This window comes from Drosophila arizonae, chromosome 5 (assembly GCF_054131065.1).
Source record: "Drosophila arizonae isolate 15081-1271.41 chromosome 5, UAZ_ARI_1.0, whole genome shotgun sequence".
Taxonomy (NCBI): domain Eukaryota; kingdom Metazoa; phylum Arthropoda; class Insecta; order Diptera; family Drosophilidae; genus Drosophila; species Drosophila arizonae.
In genome coordinates, this window is record NC_142925.1 from 8,305,019 (window position 1) to 8,323,098 (window position 18,080).

General features: G+C 36.9%; 1 protein-coding gene across 2 annotated transcripts; it reads right to left on the reverse strand.

Annotated features, from left to right (window-relative positions):
* Positions 1 to 176: 176 nt before the first annotated feature.
* LOC108617141 (uncharacterized) lies at positions 177 to 18,071 on the reverse strand. 2 transcript variants are annotated; one of them, XM_089470782.1, is made up of 5 exons: positions 17,930 to 18,071; positions 799 to 999; positions 600 to 738; positions 491 to 535; positions 177 to 429 (listed from the first exon to the last, which is right to left on the reverse strand). In XM_089470782.1, the coding sequence occupies exons 2-5, from the start codon at positions 995 to 997 to the stop codon at positions 291 to 293; spliced, it is 522 nt and encodes a 173-aa protein (XP_089326908.1). In that variant the 5' UTR covers positions 998 to 999; positions 17,930 to 18,071; the 3' UTR covers positions 177 to 290. The 2 variants fall into 2 exon arrangements, with proteins under 2 accessions (XP_089326908.1, XP_017868324.1); XM_018012835.2 differs by lacking the exon at positions 17,930 to 18,071 and having other exon boundaries at positions 799 to 1,112.
* Between the last annotated feature and the right edge of the window lie 9 nt (positions 18,072 to 18,080).

The following is an 18,080-nucleotide window of genomic DNA, read 5'->3' on the forward strand; positions in this document are numbered from 1 at the left end:
TTAAATATTACATTTAGCTTATGCTTTATATAAAGAAAGATATTTTATAGTAAGAGAGCCGTCCTGGCAGCTGTCGTGTAATATATCGTTTAGCCTAGATATCGATAACACTACAGCTGCATTCAAGTGTGACCAGCTATGTCGCATACCAGCATTTTAAAATTCAAATAAAGATATTTAGTGTATACTTAATAGTTTAATTTATTTATGAGGAAATAAGTATTTAATAAATAATAAATATATTTATATTTACAGTGTTTTAATACTTTATGCCATTAAAACTGTTTTGACTAAATCTGGCTAACTGTTTCAACTGCGCCTCGGTGGGTTTGTTGAGTTAAAGATTTTTCGAGGCTGGTGGGTAAAATATTTAGCTCTGCATTAGTCGGGTTTCCCTCATTTACAGCACGTTGATAGCTTGGTGGAACGCTGTAAATAAAATACACATAAATATGTATATAACAAATTCTTGCTTCAAAAATTGAATTACCTATTAATGGGAGCGGGAATGCCCTGCACTTGCACTTGAATTTGGCTGGAAAAGTTTAGATTTGAGATAAAATGTTCGCTTTTAATGTAAACATTATTGTGTAGCTTACCTCACGGTCCGCGCTGGGTATACATAGGCAGGTGAATAAACGTGTGCTTGATGGCCAGGAGGTGGATAGTAGCTGGGCAGACCCGCTGCTTGGCCATGGGTAGCAGCTATTCCACCTGGAGGTATGGGAGCCCTGTTAGCTGCTCAAGGGAGATATTATATATAGATATGGAAAACAATATAAAAACTCTATTTCATACCATCAGTGATCACAAAGCCCACGTTGTTCTTCGCCTTTTGCGCTCGCACAATTAGAGTTATAATCGAAACAAGGATAAATATTGATAAGCATATGGAGATCGATATTATAAAGGCCTCCATTTCTCGAACTTTGCTGTCAGCTTTTCCAGTGGACAATGCGTACTGAGAGCGAGCCCCATCGATAGGTTCTCCGTCCATGTCTAATCAGAAAGCAATATGCCAAATATAGATAAGCGATATCTGTTGGCTTCAAGCGGCAGGTCGTAAATTTGGCAATACGCCGTGAATTAGTCAGAAAAAGGTATTTTCGTAAAGAAATTTTTATATCTATAAATACTGATAAGAAAATCTTACAATTATTTTTAGCTTCTTTTGCCATCGAAAATTATAAAAAAAATATCAGGTTTTATTGATAATAATATTACAAAGCAAGATAAAAATAAATAAAAATTGTATTAAAGCTCTATTTAATTTTTTATTTTTATTTTTATTTTTTTATATAAATTTAATAAACATACGTTTGAATACAAAAAAAATTTCAAATTTTAGTTGAAATAATAACTAAAATTCAGATTCGATAAAAAATGATAAAATAAAAATATTTCTACAGTTAAAAAATTAAATATATCAATAAATAAATGAATAAATTAATTTATCAAGCATTGGCTCTATTTTACTTTGTATTACTTTAGTTATTTCTCTTAGTGCATTTACTATTTTATATTTATGTATTTCTTTTCTATATCACTCGATAATTCTTAAACAATTAATTAAACTCAAGCTAAGATACGCCGTAAAATGACAAGAAGTTGACAGCTTGTCTAGTTTTAATTGACGACTGTGATAAATGCAATTCTCGCTCGTAAGCTGCATAGTTATGGAACGAGAGAGTCTCTCTAAGAGCAACAACAACTGAAGTGAATTGCCGAGATTTTAATGGCACTTGGCAACTGCAGGCGAAACTAACATAAAACGAAACTTCTTAACTGCCATTTATGCCGGCCAGCCAAGAGCAGCGCGACTTTGTCAATTGTTCATTGACCTTTTGTTCAACTCGGGACAATGTGACTTACATATAAATTTATATATATACACACATATATATACCTTAATATAGGAAGAGAAAAGCGCGCCTCATTCTCACCTAGGCAAGGGACATTTTTATATTTATTTGTATTTTCGAAAGCGAAAGGCATAAAAGCCTCAGTTGCAAAAGCTACGAAAAAAATACAGGTAAAAAAAAAAAAAATAATTAAAATAAAAAAATATATATACAAAAACTTTTTCAATGTTAAAGTAAACAGAGCAGCGCGCATAAGTTGAGGGATGCCAAAGAGCGCCCTCAAACCACGCCCCCATTCCAGACCCTCGCCGCGCCTTCAGCGCACCCAAAGCAAATACGCATAGGTCTAAACAATGCAAAAACTTAAATAAAACGTTTGGCCAGGTGGGCGGCCAAGCCTCAAGACCCGAACCCCCGAGCTCCGCCCCCGCTGAGTCCACTGTTAAGCAAAAGGCATTACAAAAGCCTCAAAACTTTAGACAACAGCTTAAGTGTGTGGGCGGGAGGGGCGTGGCTGCAAGTGAGTGCAAGTCTTTGCGCAAATTGTGTTTTGATTGAAATTTGACTCGGCGCAATGCATGCAAATGACGTCAATGATGACGAGAGCGCACAGCTAATTAGCCGACCATAGAAAAAACTGCCTCAGCACAAAAACAAAAACAAAACACACACACAGAAAAAGAAAAGAAAACTTTACAGCCCAAACGAGCGAATCCAAACAAATACGATTGCTTCGAGGCGGTTTGGCCCGGAAAAGGCCCTAGACTACTTTCGAGGGTCACTTCAATGGCCAGCAGCAGGAGGGGGAGGAGCAGCAGGAGGAGCATACAAAAAATAACTAAAGGAATAGCAAGAAAAAGTTTTTTGAGCAGGGCGAATAATTTAATACACTTGCAGAGAAATAATTAAAATTATAAATAACTATAAATATATTTAAGAAAATCTATGCAACATAAAATATTTTTTAAAAAATCTATAAATATGTTGAAGTTTTTTAAGTTAAATTAAATTATAAATTAATAAAATTAGTAATTATTAAAGGTTATAATTTATAAATAACAAGTCCTAACGCCTAAACGCAGTGACAAAGATAGAGAGGGGGAGGCAGAGAGATTGATGGAGTGAGGGACAGAGAGAGAGAGAGAGAGATTAAGATAGAGAGGCACAGACAGAGATAGAGTGGGAAAGGAAGATAGAGAGATAAAATTAACGAAAAAGAGAGAGAGATTTAGAAAGAGACAGAAACTCATATGAAACTTGAATAAAAATATCAAAGAAAGTCTCAACAGCAGAGCGATAGTTAAACAGCCTTATCAGTAACAACTTAACTGCATTATTTAAATCTAAAACGATTTTTATATTTATAAATACGCAAGTGAGAAGCAGTTAAAAGTCTAAAGCAAACCGATATCAACTTATCTAATCAGCATCAATCAAATGCAAAAAGAGACTTCATATTCCCATATCTTATCCTGAGTCATTTTATTTGAATGCTCTAGGTGAGAGTATCGCGGGCAAAAGTTTTGCAAAATCAATACGAAAACTGTGGGAGCGAGCGAGAGAGAGCGAGCGAGCGAAATGAATGGGCTCGATAGACGTTTGGATTTTGGCAAATTGAGCGAACCACCCGATAAATGTTTTGTGGTGCGTCAAATATACATTTGCGTCTGATATACTAGCAGGCCCAACCTCTGCCAGCCGCCGCCCAGCCCCCCCGCCCCGCAGCCCCACAGTCCCAACTCAACTTTCAGTTTATCTGCCACTTTGTGCGGCGGCTGCTGCTGCTCCTCCTCCTACTCCAGCTGCTGTTGCTGCTCCTCCTGCTCCTCCCGCTCCTCCCGCTGTCGTCCATATCACTGGCATGACGCACGCACATTGCTTTGATAGATAGAGATTTACGTATGTGTTACAGCATATGAATAGCTTTGTATCAATGCGCTAGACAAACGTCACATTTCCATTTCTATCTCTTTTATTATCACTTTCTTTCCCTCTCCCTCTCTCTCCCTCCGTTCGATTGACAATATAGTCAAAGTTTTTTCCTTTTTGTATGTGCATTAAAATGGCATTCATAAGGCGTCACATCCCCGGGGTGCCATAAAAAAGTGCCCGTAGACACAGCAGCAGACACTAGACACAAAAAGGACTCGCTCGCACACACACACACGCACACACATACATATAACAGATAGAGAGTCATGTAATTCAATACCCTGTCCCATATCTAAATGAATTATTTATGCTCGCTTTGTGGTCTGTGTGCCGTTCGATTCTGTAAACATTGATTGCTGCTCGTTAGAGCTGCTCTGGCATTTAATATATCATTAAAATTGCAATGGGTTCACCCACACTCACACTCACACCCACACCCCCAACCCCAACCCCAATCCTTGTCTCACTTGTTGCTGTCACCCTTGCTCTGCTTTCGATTGATTGCAAATTTGTTGCTCTTTCGGTTTATTACGCATACGACGCGTGTGCTTCGGACTCGACTCGAATTTGTCAAGTGGTTTATGTGCATGGCTCGCCATGGGATACTACTAACTAACTAAATCTCTCTCTCTCTATCTCTCTCTCTCTATCTCTCTCTCTCTATCTCTCTCTCTCTCTCTCTCTCTCTCTCTCTCTCTCTCTCTCTCTCTCTCTCTCTCTCTCTCTCTCTCTCTCGCATTCCCTCTCTTGCAGTCATTGAGTGCATTAGCAAACAGTTAACATATTCGAGTGCAATCGAGGTCAATTAAAGTCAGCTCAAAGAGCTCTTATCAAATGGCTCTATCGAGTGCTTGTTTTTAGTTCAATTCAAGCTTCATCTAATTGCTATAATTTTGAATTTCTGGGAAAATGCTGACAGCCAAATCACTTTGAACTAACTTGTAAACAAAATATATTATACTAAACAGACTTGACAAAACTGATCTGTCTGTGGCAGTTGTCAGGGCAACTTCAGAAGCAAATCAATAGAATATCTGCTATCACGTGCAGACATTGGCCCCCATCCAACTGGCGTCTTAAGCAGACTGTGAGCCAACTGCGGCTCACTTGCCAAGAAGCCAAGAATGTGACCTTGAATTGAATTCAGATGCCTGCAACACCTTGAAAGGGGAATACGCTGTGAATGTGAATTGCTGTGCGTAGATAAATAATCTTTGGATACGTACTAAAGTTTGTAGTAAGATTTTACTTATGGCTTTGAGTTTTACTGAATTAGTTATATACAAGCAGTTAATGTACAGAATCACAATTATATTACACTTAAAGTTGAGGCCTATTAAAAGTAAATAAATGCAGCATAGATAATATAGTAATTTATTTTTGTGCTTTATTTACCCTGAACACTTATTAATTATATATAGATATCTTATTTTTGCCTCTTTAACTTCATTTTCACTTTAAGCTCACTAAAGGTAATATTCAAAACTCAAAGCTAATTAGAATAATGTGTAAAGCTATGCCTAGAAACATACATACTCAATCTGAGATTTCGCTACAAGAATGTTAAAACCCGAAAGCTTATATTAATATTATTGTTATATACAGCACCTTTTATTTCAAGTACCTTAAATTTACTATTCGAAGCTTAAGGCTCAGTTACAAAAGCTTTATAAATATTATAAGTAATATACTTACACTAAGCTTATACTTTACGCATACGTTCATACTTAAAACAGCGGTGCATTAAGAGTATAGTTCTTCATATACTTTACTTTACTTCGATCGCAATAAAGCTAATATATAAAGCTTAAAGCATAGCTTAACTAGCTATACAGCTAATTATTACTTAGACTTGGCTTTCACTTTCAGTATCTTTAAGCCTCTTAAAGCTAACACATGATGCTTAAAGCTTCACGCCATCGGCTATTTTTAGAAATCTACTTAGCATCAGCTTAAAGCTGAAATATAAAAAAAAAAACAAAACAAAAATCAATTTACAGTCAGCTTTCGCTGTAAGCACCTTAAAGCGAATATTTTTGGCTCCAATGCATTAGCTATATATAGAAACCTACTTAGAATTAGCCTTCACTTCGGGCTAATCTTCACCTGAAGCTAAGCCTTGTCAAAAAGAAGCCCCCAGTTGGGGACTGGGCTGATAGCCTTGCCTAGCTGCACAGGCTCCTCGTGCTTAATCCTAGTGAAACAGGTGTCCAGCCCGTAAATGCCAGTGCGCGGGCATTGAGTGTAAAATCTTGTTGTAATTTTAAGAAAGAGACAATTTGATGTGCGCTGCTGTTTGATGTACATTTTCATTACACGCTTTCCCTCAAGTGCATCAAATTTTATGTGCCCGGCAAGCGAAGCGAAGCGAAATGAAATGAAATAAAAAATAAGGGAAGAAGAAAAACGAAACTTAAACAGCGCCAGGCAGGACAGACAGCATTTTAAAGCTGTCAGAGAAGGAAGAAGGAAAATAAAGACAGATAGCATCAGAAGCAGCTGGGAATGCGTGCACCTGTGTATGTGTGTGTAGGTGTGTGTGTGTAGGTGTCTTAGGCGTTAGGCGAGCGAAACACAAAGTTGTGACAGCGTTTATCTGGCTATGAAATCGCTGAGCTTGTTTTTAATTTCAATCAACTTATGCGGGACAGGCGCGTGTAATTCAAGGACTCAAGGATTCAGGGATTCGAGGACTCGAGCCGTCGAGCCGTCGAGCCGTTGAGGACTCAAGGCTTGCACAAACTATTTATCAACCGTGATGGCGACAACTTGTCGCCGAGTCACACGCCAACCGCCTGTCGACTTACAGCAAAAAACTTGTCAGTTAGCAGCGCACAAACAAGTTATCAAAAGCGCATCATCATAGTTGTTGCTGTTGTTGATGTTGTTGTTGCTGGAAGCGGATATGGTTTGAGCTGATGATGCTTCAGTCACGCGCCAGGATCTCAGATAGCGGCACGTACAAAACTCAATACGAGACTACAACTGCCCACAGTCCACAGACACGAAAGGCATAAATGAAGCCATGCGAACAGACAGCTCTCTCTCTCACTCTCTTCCCCTCTCGCTCACACCTTTCCCAGAATGGTGTCAACTTTAATCTTCGGCTTCGACTCGGCCTGCCCTGTCCTGACCAACCTGCTTAAATATTCGTGGAATCTGCATAATATCTGGCCAGGCAAAACAATATGCTCGGGCTTCATCCTTTCTCTATCTGCTTCTCCTTCTTCTTCTGTTTCTTCTCATCCTATTTTTTCCTGTGCTGCAAATGACCATTTAAGAGGCATTTTGGTATACTTGACTTAACTTGGCTTAAGTTCAGGTTCAGTTTATGCTCACGAAAGCCGCTTACAGCTCAATTTCCCTAACGCACAAGTTTCGTGCTTCAACTTTAATTTTGTGTGCTTCATAAACTTCATATGGCTTTATGGCTGTAAATCTGCATTGGCCCAAAGGCATAAAAGGGTTAGCTGAATGCTGCGTGAATGCATTAAGGGTAGCAGCGCCCCTTGGGTGATGGGGCGTTGCGCGGCAGCAAAACTTTTTTTATTACTCCATAAATTTCATAATACTTAGTGAAAATTGGTGCGAGCATCTATCTAATTGTCTGCTCATTAAAGTTTAAGTTATGAGAGCTTTTCGTAATATATATTTTATTCATTATGCTCGAGTCACATAGGAAAGGCAGTGAGTGGAAGGAAGAGCTTTAATAGTTGCAAGAACTTAATGCATAGGTAATATTTCGATTAGTTGAGCAAACATTACATAGAAAATTTCTAATTAAAAACGATATGCAACAATATTAATTGAAGTATTAGTAGCGATATGTAAAAAGTATGTACATATATTAATAATAAACAATTATATTTATAAGTGAGGAAAATTAGTGGGATTTTTTAAATGTATGTAACAGGCAAAGGGAAGTGTGGCAGATCCTATAAATTATATAAGTTCCTATTTAGACCTGTACTTCTGGTCTTATTATTTCTTATTTCCTCTTAGTATTTCATATCCTTTTAGTATTTTCTTTAAGTATTCCTATTCCGAATTTCTTCTAAGTATTTCTTAAGTATTTCCTTTCAGTATTTCCTCTTAGTATTTTTTAGTATTTTTTAGTATTTTTTAGTATTTTTGTTAGTATTTTCTGCTAGTATTTTCTGTTAGTATTTCCTCTTAATATTTTCTGTTAGTATTTCCTCTTAATATTTTCTGCTAGTATTTTCTCTTAGTATTTCCCTTCAGTACTTCCTCTTAGTATTGCCTCTTAGTATTTTCTCTTACCATTTCCTCTTAGTATTTTCTCTTATCATTTTCTCTTAGTATTTCCTCTCAGTATTTCCTCGCATTGAACGACTGACCCTCACCACCAGACGTGATAGACTGAAGAAATGATGCAGCTGCTGCCCTTTATATAGGGCTACTTTCACTCAAGGCCTAACTCGCTCTCAAATGTTGAGTCTCTTGTCAGGTAGAGGCCGTTTCAGCTTCAAGTGACCAATGGGAACACTCTCTGCTGCTGCAGGCATTCTAGCTTCGTTTTACTCAAATATAAAAACGAAATGAATACTGCTGCATACATATAGACAACATAAATGATCTTCTGCAGTTAGTCAGACAGAGAGACAGATTGAGAGACAGACGGAGAGACAGACGGAGAGATAGACAGGGAGACAGATACAGACAGACATACGATCTGATATATAGGCAAACCAACACACATAGTTTATTCAAATCACCTTATAATACTGCTCATTAAAATATATATGCTTGATAAGACTAAATGTTGATCTGCTAAATAGCTTTTGAAAATTAATATTTATAGCTGTTTGATGGCATAGACAGTAATTTCTTCTGTTCTAATGTTCTCTCTGCCTCAATTACTGACTATTTCATCCCATACGCATAGAGGAACTTAAATCATCAATCAGATTTTTCTTGAACTCATTAAAAACCTTTAATCACTACTAATATGCCCCAGACTCTCACAGCTATCAATGAGAATGGCCACTATGAGATTATGACAAAATTAAGACTTTGATTGGCCATTACATAAACACTTGCCGCTCGTAAAATTCACATAAAAGGCCAAAATAGAAAGGCCAAAAGTGAGTGACAATGGCGAGCAGATAACGGTCCTTTGACACATGCGCCGCTAGGCAGGCAATTCAATAAAATCTGAGCCACAATATAGGACTTTATGGACAAACACTATATAAGACATGAGTACATTTGGCTAATAGAACAACTAGAGGCGCATTAAATATTATGTAAACTACAGCCATAGGCTGCAAATTTTTATTTGTTTAAATAAAGACGCAGTTTAAGGCAAATGTTGTAGCTAGTGTGAGTGATAAAATGTATGCAACTATCTTTATGAGGCAGCCACCTAATACGCAAGCAGCACTCATCCCAGCCGAGCCACTGTCTTCGCAAATTATGCAAATTAATTTGCATATTTTAGTTGAAAAGTTTTCATTAAATTCTCATAAATAAATGAGACGCTAAGTAGGTCAAGACGATAAGCGGGCGCAGGCAGACCGTCAACACAACTTATGCAAATAGAAAGCAAAGTGAGCTAACCTTGAACACACTTATATACATATACTACATAGATATACATTATACATTTATATATGCTGTATATGTTTTCATTTAGAGTTGCTCCGGCTGGGTTGAGTTGCCAGCAAATGTTGACGCATTTAACGGTCGCTGCTGGCCTTGATTAAATGGCCAAACAAGACAAAAGCGGCAAATTGATGAAATTTTAGCAATGGCCAAAACAAATACGAGATGCAATTGACAAGTTGTGAAGGAATGGGAGAGGGGAGATTATATAAGAGCTAAAGATATTGATTGGAAAATAGCTTAAAAGTGGTAACAAAATCTAAAAAGGAAATTTTAAAAATTATATAAAAAATAAAAATTGATTGGAATTTTAAATAACAATAATTATATAGTAATATAAATATATAGTAAAAGGGAAGGCAATTTAAGAGCTACAGTTATTGATTGAGCTTAATAAATATATATAATAAATACATAAAAAATAGATATATTAATAATTTAATAAAATTTAAAAAATTAACTAAAATTAAATAAAAAAGTTTGAATTATAATAAAACAATCTGTATAAAAATTAACAGAAATTAATTTTATATTCATTACAACTATCTAAAATGAAAATTAAATAAAAATCTTTAAAAATTCCTTTAACAAAATTTCAATAAAAATTCACTCTTAAATTATAATTATGAACATTTACCACACTCCATTTTAATTTATGATAATTGAAGAACACACGCTAGATTAGCTTAGCATCCACTTGGCTCTGGCAGCCCTCGCATGCCTATTTACTTATGGCGCATGGCTGAGCGGGCTAATCAAACAGTTGCCGGCAAAAGCAGTTAAGCCAACAGGAGGCGCCCGCACAATGAGCTCTGCAAACAGACAAGTAGAGAATCACAGTTATGCTACGCAGCAGCAGTAACAGTAGATGTCTACTTAATATGGGTGCCAGAGACAGAAAGAGAGAGGGGGAGAGGGAGAGTGAGACAGGGCCTTAATGTGATTTTCATGCGTATGCGATAAGCGTCGCATAAACGCAATAAGCTGCAAATAATCAGCGGAAAGACAAGAAATCTACACAGAGCATAACCTCGCACACACACACACACAAACAAGCACACACCCGCACACGCACACGCACACAGTCACCTGCCATAAAAAGCTGAAGGCGCAGAAAAGTATGCTACATTTTTTCTTCTTCTGTGCGACGCTTTAATGGCCGCAACGCTTCACTTGCTCCCGTTTCAGTGTGGATTCCATTTTGGCTGGCGCGCTAGCCCAGAGTTCGTTTATTAAAGCATTGACTCGGGCCTGTTGCCGCTGCTTTATGCAAATGTATGTAAAGTGTTGAAGCGATGCCAAACAATTTAGCTGGAACCCCAAATGAAGTGAGAAAAATAAAATTAAAGCGCACACACACATAGCCACACAACTACAACCAAAAGGGCGCCCAGCCTGTGTGTAAGGTAAACAAAATGTAAATTGTTTTGGCGTTTTTACTTAATTTTCGGCATTTCCCCTCGCTCGCGTTTGCTTGTGTTTGGCCAATGCCAATCGCTGATAATGCGTGCTCGTTCGTTGCACTCTCTGGTCGTTTTTCTTCACTTTCGTGTTTTGGTTTAATGCCCAGTCGAAAACCCCATCAGCCGGCAGAGGCGAACGCTATTGAACCTGCCAGCACATTTTGAGTGCTGCTAAATTTACATTGGGCGTGAGCATGTGGCGTATGCGCAATATTTTGTCGTTGAAGTAGTTCAAGGGAGTGCAGCAGGCAGCCCAAATCAAAATTCTGTTCATACTTAAACTGTTTGTTGGAAATTTAATATAATCTTCAGTAACTCAGCAGGTTCAAGGTGAGAGGTCGAGCAGACCTTTCAATAGAAGCTAAATGTATAGCAAATGCAGAGAGAAGACTTTGACCAAATCGACATAGCTCGCTGTCATGATTAAGTAAATATATGCTTTGTGGTATCTGCCACGCCTACTACTGCCTGTAATTCGAATTTTCATAAGACAGATAAGAATACTTAAAACTTTGCTCATTTGATTTATATATTTTATATTTATATATATTTATTTAATATGTTTTACACATACATATGTCGTTGTATATATTATTAATATATACATTATATAGATTGCCCACAAAATATTGTTTGCCTAGCTATAGCTAGAATTACTCCATTCTATTAGCAGCCGAGTTCTACGCCTGCCCAACTCAGCCATTCAAAAATTTACAACTTTTGCATAGTCAGCCAAGGCTTATGAATTGCAAAGTCTTGATAATTTGTTGCTAAGTAATAATCAATAAATACATGATCCAAAGCCTGTGCAATTTACTTGGTTGTAATCTAGATATCAATTAGAATCTCATTGAGAAACCGCCAACAATTCCATCTGAAGATAAATGAATTGAGAAAAACTGTTAAAAATTTGGAAATAAAAGAAATATACAAATATATATAAACATATTATTGTTGTTAGTATTTTTTTCTGCTCCGACAACTTCCTACGCTTTCGATATGAAAGTCACTAAAATTGCTAGGCACTTGACAATTTTGATCATAGCATCTCATACACACACACACACACACACACACATGTATATATTCAAATGTGTGTGTGCAGGGCACGAAATCGAAGCACTTCAAACTTTGAGTTTTTACAATTTCGACAGGCAACTAAAGTTTCGTATACATGTACATATGTTTGTGTGAGCAAGGGACTGTAAGTCTGTGCATGTGTGCGTGCGCAGAGCGAAAAAGTATTTTTGATGCATACCACAAATAAAAGTGAAAATGTTCAAAATTTTGCAAACTCCTTTATGATATTGGTATTCTCTGGTATCTCTTCTCGCACAGGAGAAGAAATGTGACCTCTTGGTAAACGATTTACAATGCATGTGAGCTGCAGCTGCTGCATGCATAAATATGCATGCATCAATATACACGGAGAGAGCAAAGGGTGAGGGTAAGGAAAAAGTAATGGAATATTGCAGAAATCGAAAAATTCGAATGAACGCTCGAGGCGCACTGATTTCCCCGTTCCATATGCAGGTTGATCGAACCTGAAAGTAAGAGATCCGGGCGAATATGCAGTTGAGGGGGAAGAAATATTATGCGTTGGTAAAGTTTGCATTCAATGTCCAAAAATGTGTTTTATATTATTTAAAAAATACTATAAAAATAATTCAATATTCAATAATAAGAATAATAATAATAATAAATAAGAATACAAATAACTAATCAAAAATGTACAAAAAATTAATTATAAAATAATAATTATATCCTCAATATTATATCCTCAAAATTTAACTAAATATATATAAAATAATATAATAAATAAAATAGTAATAATATATAATTAATATTATTATATATAATATATATTATTAGCTAATCAAGCCTCAGTAAAGCTTAAAACTAGTCAAGACCCGCACGTTAAGTAAATCAAAAGAAAAATAAACTGTCTAGTAGCTAAACCAAAAAACCAGCCACATATAAATATTTATGTGTAAATAAGTATGTAAATAGCTTAAAGATGAATGTAAAATATTTTGACTCAAGTTTCAAGTTAAATCATGCGCAAATAAACGCAATGATTTTTCTCCAATTTAAATAAGCCAAAAGTTAAGGCAATGAGCGTAATGAGCTCAGTGAAATGTGTTTTAAAATTAACTCTTGGCTAATGACGACGACAGCAACAACAACAATCGAAACAACAACAACTGTTTGCAAATTGTCAGCGTTGTTGTCCTTGGCTGGCAGCTGTTGCTTAGCAGGCGACAAGCTCATAATTGCGCATATAATTTGGCAAGCAGCTTAAGCCGGCTAAAAGCAAGCGATTGAAGCAGCCAAGAAAAATATGGCGACTCGAGTGCAAGCGGCAGTGGCTGCGGCAGCTGGGGGGAGGGAAGCAGCACTGATGATTGCCTCAATAATTAACGAACTCAAAATCAGGACGTAGAGCGTAGAGCGAGGTAGCTTAGAGCAGAACGTAAGGTAAGTGAGTAACATCAGTTACGGGGATGTCACACACACACAAGCACACACGCACACACACACATACAAAGGCACACTCACACACACACTCACAGGGCGTATGATGTCGTCATCTGCATGCAGGCAGGCAAATGCCAAGACGCTTGCCACTCGCTCGAGCTCAAAGGCGCATGCCACGCCCCCACTTGACACTTGACACCGTTGACATCGCAAATGTTTGCTACTAAAAAACTAATTTCTCGCACTGCTGCGCATAATTTTATGCAATTGTACAGCAAATTGAATTGTCAACTGCTCCCATGTTCAAAAAAGGGAGAACTTTATGTAAATATGTATGTCAAAAAAGTACATATACACATATACATGTATATGTGTATATAGAATGCAGACAGCTTACAATTTTAATTGCATTTGCATTGCCCTTTGTTATTATGGCAATGCATTTTTCGTTTGAACAATTTCTTATTGGCATTTTTCAGTCTTAATTGTGTCTGGCTGTGCAGCGCGCGGCGTATACGTAATATTTTAATTATGTGCAGGCGACTGAGTCGAAAGCTGAAGACTTTAAGTTTGATGTTAAGGGCAAACGAGATAAAGTTTTAGAAACATTAAAATATAAGAGTTTGAGTTTTTTATATTTCTTTAATTTTTTTATTTTTTTTTTTTTAGCACAAGAAATAAATAATAATTTTAGTAAACACATTTTTAAACTCTTTTATAAATATAAAAAATTGTTTCTTTTAATTTAATATATTGATAATTTAAGTCACGTGCTTAGCATATTCTAAGTATTCCCCTCTAATTATTTAACCCCTAAAGCATTAATTCAAATACTTTGCATATTTGTGCCAGTGAATATGCAAATGGAATTCCTAGCCTGCAGGAAACAATACATTTCCAAGCCAACTGGCACTTTGGCCAAATCATTATCAAATAATTTGCTAAGCATTTGCCATGCTCAAAGTCAGTGTTAAGGCCGTATAAATACGCAAAGCAATTGCGCTTGAGCTGAAATAAATTGTGTATATCGAATGTCAGTAGTGATTCGAGAGAAAACGAATATCGCTCAGGCACATAGATGAAATTTGATAAGTGCAGACAATGAATAGCTGCAGGCAGAGGCCAAAGCCAGAGCAACAGCAATTCTCAATTGAGCTGGACATTTAAAATGGCACTTAGTTGTGTGTGATAGGCTTTATCAATGACAATCACTTCATATATATTTGGTTGTGTTTGTTTTCTATGCGTATATGAAATTAATTGACTTTGAATTGTTTTTTGAGAAATGTTGATAAAAGATATTTAAGCGAATAAGCCTGGAATACATTCAATATTTGTTAAATACAAACTATCTTTGAACCTATCAAAATAATATATATTAATTATAATCAAATAATATTTAATATATATAAACAAGAATTTATTGAAATATTTAAATAACTGATATGAAAAATGAAATTATATAATTTCATTAAATATGCATTATTGCGCAGCATTATTTGCAATTAAATTTATTTGCACAAATTTTAATGCGACCCCAGGTATTCACCGCAAACAATATGCAGTAAAAATGGAATAAAAAAAAATTTTGATATATTTATAAGTGAATATTTGTGTATATAAATATATTTATAATTATGGCCTTGGCAGATGCTTTTCGATAATTTATTTGCTCGCTTTTATATATTCAGCAAAAAAAAAAAAAAAATTATTGTGCATTGCGAATGTTTTTAATAATTTATAGCAATTAAAGTATACTTAAATAAATGAAAAATAAACGAGTTTTGTGTATTTAAGCACTTAGTTTATTTACTTTTAACTATTTCTATTTAATTTCATTCAAATTGAATTGAGGCAAGTTGAAATTTTTGCATGGCGCACAAAAGTATGCTATGGAAAATGTGGAAAAAATGTCTGCGGGCAACAGCCGCTGTGGCGGTGTGGCAGTGGCAGTGGCTATGGCAGTGGCTGTGGCAGCTGTGCTGCAGCTGAATTCTATGTTTAGAGAAAAATATGCTTCATTATGCTGCTACATGTTGTGCACGTTGTTGTTGTTGTTGTTGCTGTTGCTGGTGCTGGTGCTGTTATCTGTATGTGTAATTGGCATGAACAATGTTCCCATTTTATTACACAGCTATGTGAACATGCAAATGTGTGTGTGTGTGTGTGCGCCTATTTGCGACGGTTCATTACTGCAGCCCATTTATCAGGCACGCTTAGGGCCCAATCAAATTATATTGCCATAATTCGCATATTTACACAGAGAGGCAGTGGAGGCTCAGTTTAAGGGGCAATTTGCGTTAAACGTTGATTGAATAAGCGTTAATGCAACTAGCATTGACTAAAGTGTTATGGCCTAGATGCACACACACATAGATGAGAGTGTAAGTGTGTGTGTGTGCATTCACTTGCTCACAGCTTGACATCAACTGGCATTCAGGCTATGGACACGTGCGCCGGTCAACTGACTCATCGATTGACTACTTGTGCGGCGCAGTCAGTGCCTTAATACCTGAACACGTTCGCAGCTGCAGCCGGAACAATGTCAGGCGACAGCAACAGCAGCAATAACAACAGCAGCAACAACAACAGCACGTTAAGCAACTAACGGCATTTGCCGTGCTAATGGCGAGCCGTACAGGAAAAGCCATTAGCAGAGTTTCCCCAACAAGAAAATGCATTAACACGCCCGTCTCGCCAGGCTGGGCGATGGGCCCTTATGACAGCCTGACACTTGACATCAGGTTTATTAGCAGCACATTTATCATAATTAACGACCGACCGACTGACACTGGATATAATCTATGCTGATTCTCTAACATGCGCCAGTGCGGCGCAAAAAATGTGCCCATAAAATGCTGGGAATTCCATTGTCAGAAGCCGCCAACGAAATGCCAATAGAGCCCATTAGGCGGCAGGCGATGATGGCAACAGCTCATAAAAAAAAATGCTACAGGACACGCAGGACGCAGCGAATGCGGCCCACAAGTGTGAAGTACCAAAGGCAACAAAGGCAACAACAATGGCAGCAAAATAAAATGGTAAAAACAAAGAATTTATACGCACCGTGGCAAATGATTCATGCGGAAGTAAAGGCACTCGTGAGTGCCACAAATATTGTTGCAGCAGCAGCCGCAGGACACACACACACACACACACTTGCACAAAACAAACTTTACATTTTTATTTCGCACCTTTGGCCACACGCACCTGAGTCCGGCGAGGACTCTTAAGAGCGCGCGGCCTAATGGATCTGAATCAGAAAATCGTGAAGGCAACGCAATATTTTTCGTTAGCTGCATTTCTCGCAATTGCGTTTGCTGTTGTTGCATATTTTAATTGACATTTTGATTGTTTCATGGCGCGATTCGATTTGATGTGCAACTCACGCTGACTGGCAGCAGCCGATATGTGGAGTGGGAGGCGGGCTGGGCAGCGCAGTGGGTCAGTGGGTGGCCTCAGTTGGTTGGGGCCAGCGGACAAGCAACTGTTGAAGTGTGGCGCCACTGCGCCGACTCACCAAATGAGCGCTCAACAGTTTGTTGCTGAGCACGATGGTTGGGCAGCGCGAGCTGTGAGTGAGAGAGGGAGAGAGAGAGAAAGAGGGACATTGGAAGGGGGCTGTGAAAGCAGAGAGCTTGTTGCAGCAATATGTTGCCAAAGATTCTATTACCAAAAATACAAAGATTAAACTAAGAGATTTGTTGAAAAAAATATACTCAAAATATTAAGAGAAAAATAAAAAATTAAAATTAAATAAAAATACAAAATTATGTAAAAAAAAAAAATATATATATATATATATATATATATTTATATAAATACAAATATAATTAGTTTTTTGTTTATATTTAACTAAAAAATTTGTTGAAAAAAAAAAAATTACACAAAATATTAAGAGAAAAATAAAAAATAAAAATACAAAATTATATAAATAAATAAATGAGTTAGTTTTTTGTTTATATTTATATATATTGGTTTAATTATATATTTTATTTCCCAAATATTGTTTTTTTTTTTTTTATTAAATTTTGACAATTTAATTTCAATTAAATTATACAAATAAAAAAGTTGAATTTAAACCTTTTATATTTAAATTTTTTCATTTATAATATTAATATTTATAAATAAATTTGTTATTAATAAATATTTAGAGATACATGCATTAATGTATTATAATATAATTATATTCACATTTCTAATACATTTTATAAAGTTTATGCAGTTGTTGGTTTATCTAGCCAGTTATATACATTTCGATCCACTGTGCAACTGCCAAACTTGTTGCTAAAAACGCGCCAAAATAACAGGCACCCACACACACGCACACACACGCACACAAACACACACACACACACACACCCAGAATGACAGTCAAAAGCCAAAAAAAAAAAAAAATAAAGAAGCAACGCGACCAAAATGCGCACCGCAGCAGTCAACACTGCAGTCGTCGCGATGAGTAATTTTCACCACCCAAAACAAGACAAACCATCCCAGTTCCCCCCTTCTTAACAAAGTCCTCCTCACTCTACAGAGCGCGCCTCAGCTGTCAGCAGTGGCAAAACTCACCTGTTAGGCGCAGGATGCCTGGTCACAGTTGCTGCCTTCACTCTGCTGCCCACTAACTCACCACGGCCAACCGATACTGAGGTGAATTCAGCGCAAGCTCCTCGGCTCACTCGCGAGCACTTGACCAAAACAGTTGCGACGCGACTAAGGA

Bases quoted from the DNA above. Each gene is read 5' to 3' on its own strand.
- LOC108617141 (XM_089470782.1), bottom strand. From the start codon at position 997: ATGGACGGAGAACCTATCGATGGGGCTCGCTCTCAGTACGCATTGTCC. The intron at 536-599 runs GTAAGCTACACA...AAACTTTTCCAG, and splicing joins TACCCAGCGCGGACCGTGAG to CCAAATTCAAGTGCAAGTGC. The intron at 430-490 runs GTAATTCAATTT...TTTTATTTACAG, and splicing joins ATTCCCGCTCCCATTAATAG to CGTTCCACCAAGCTATCAAC.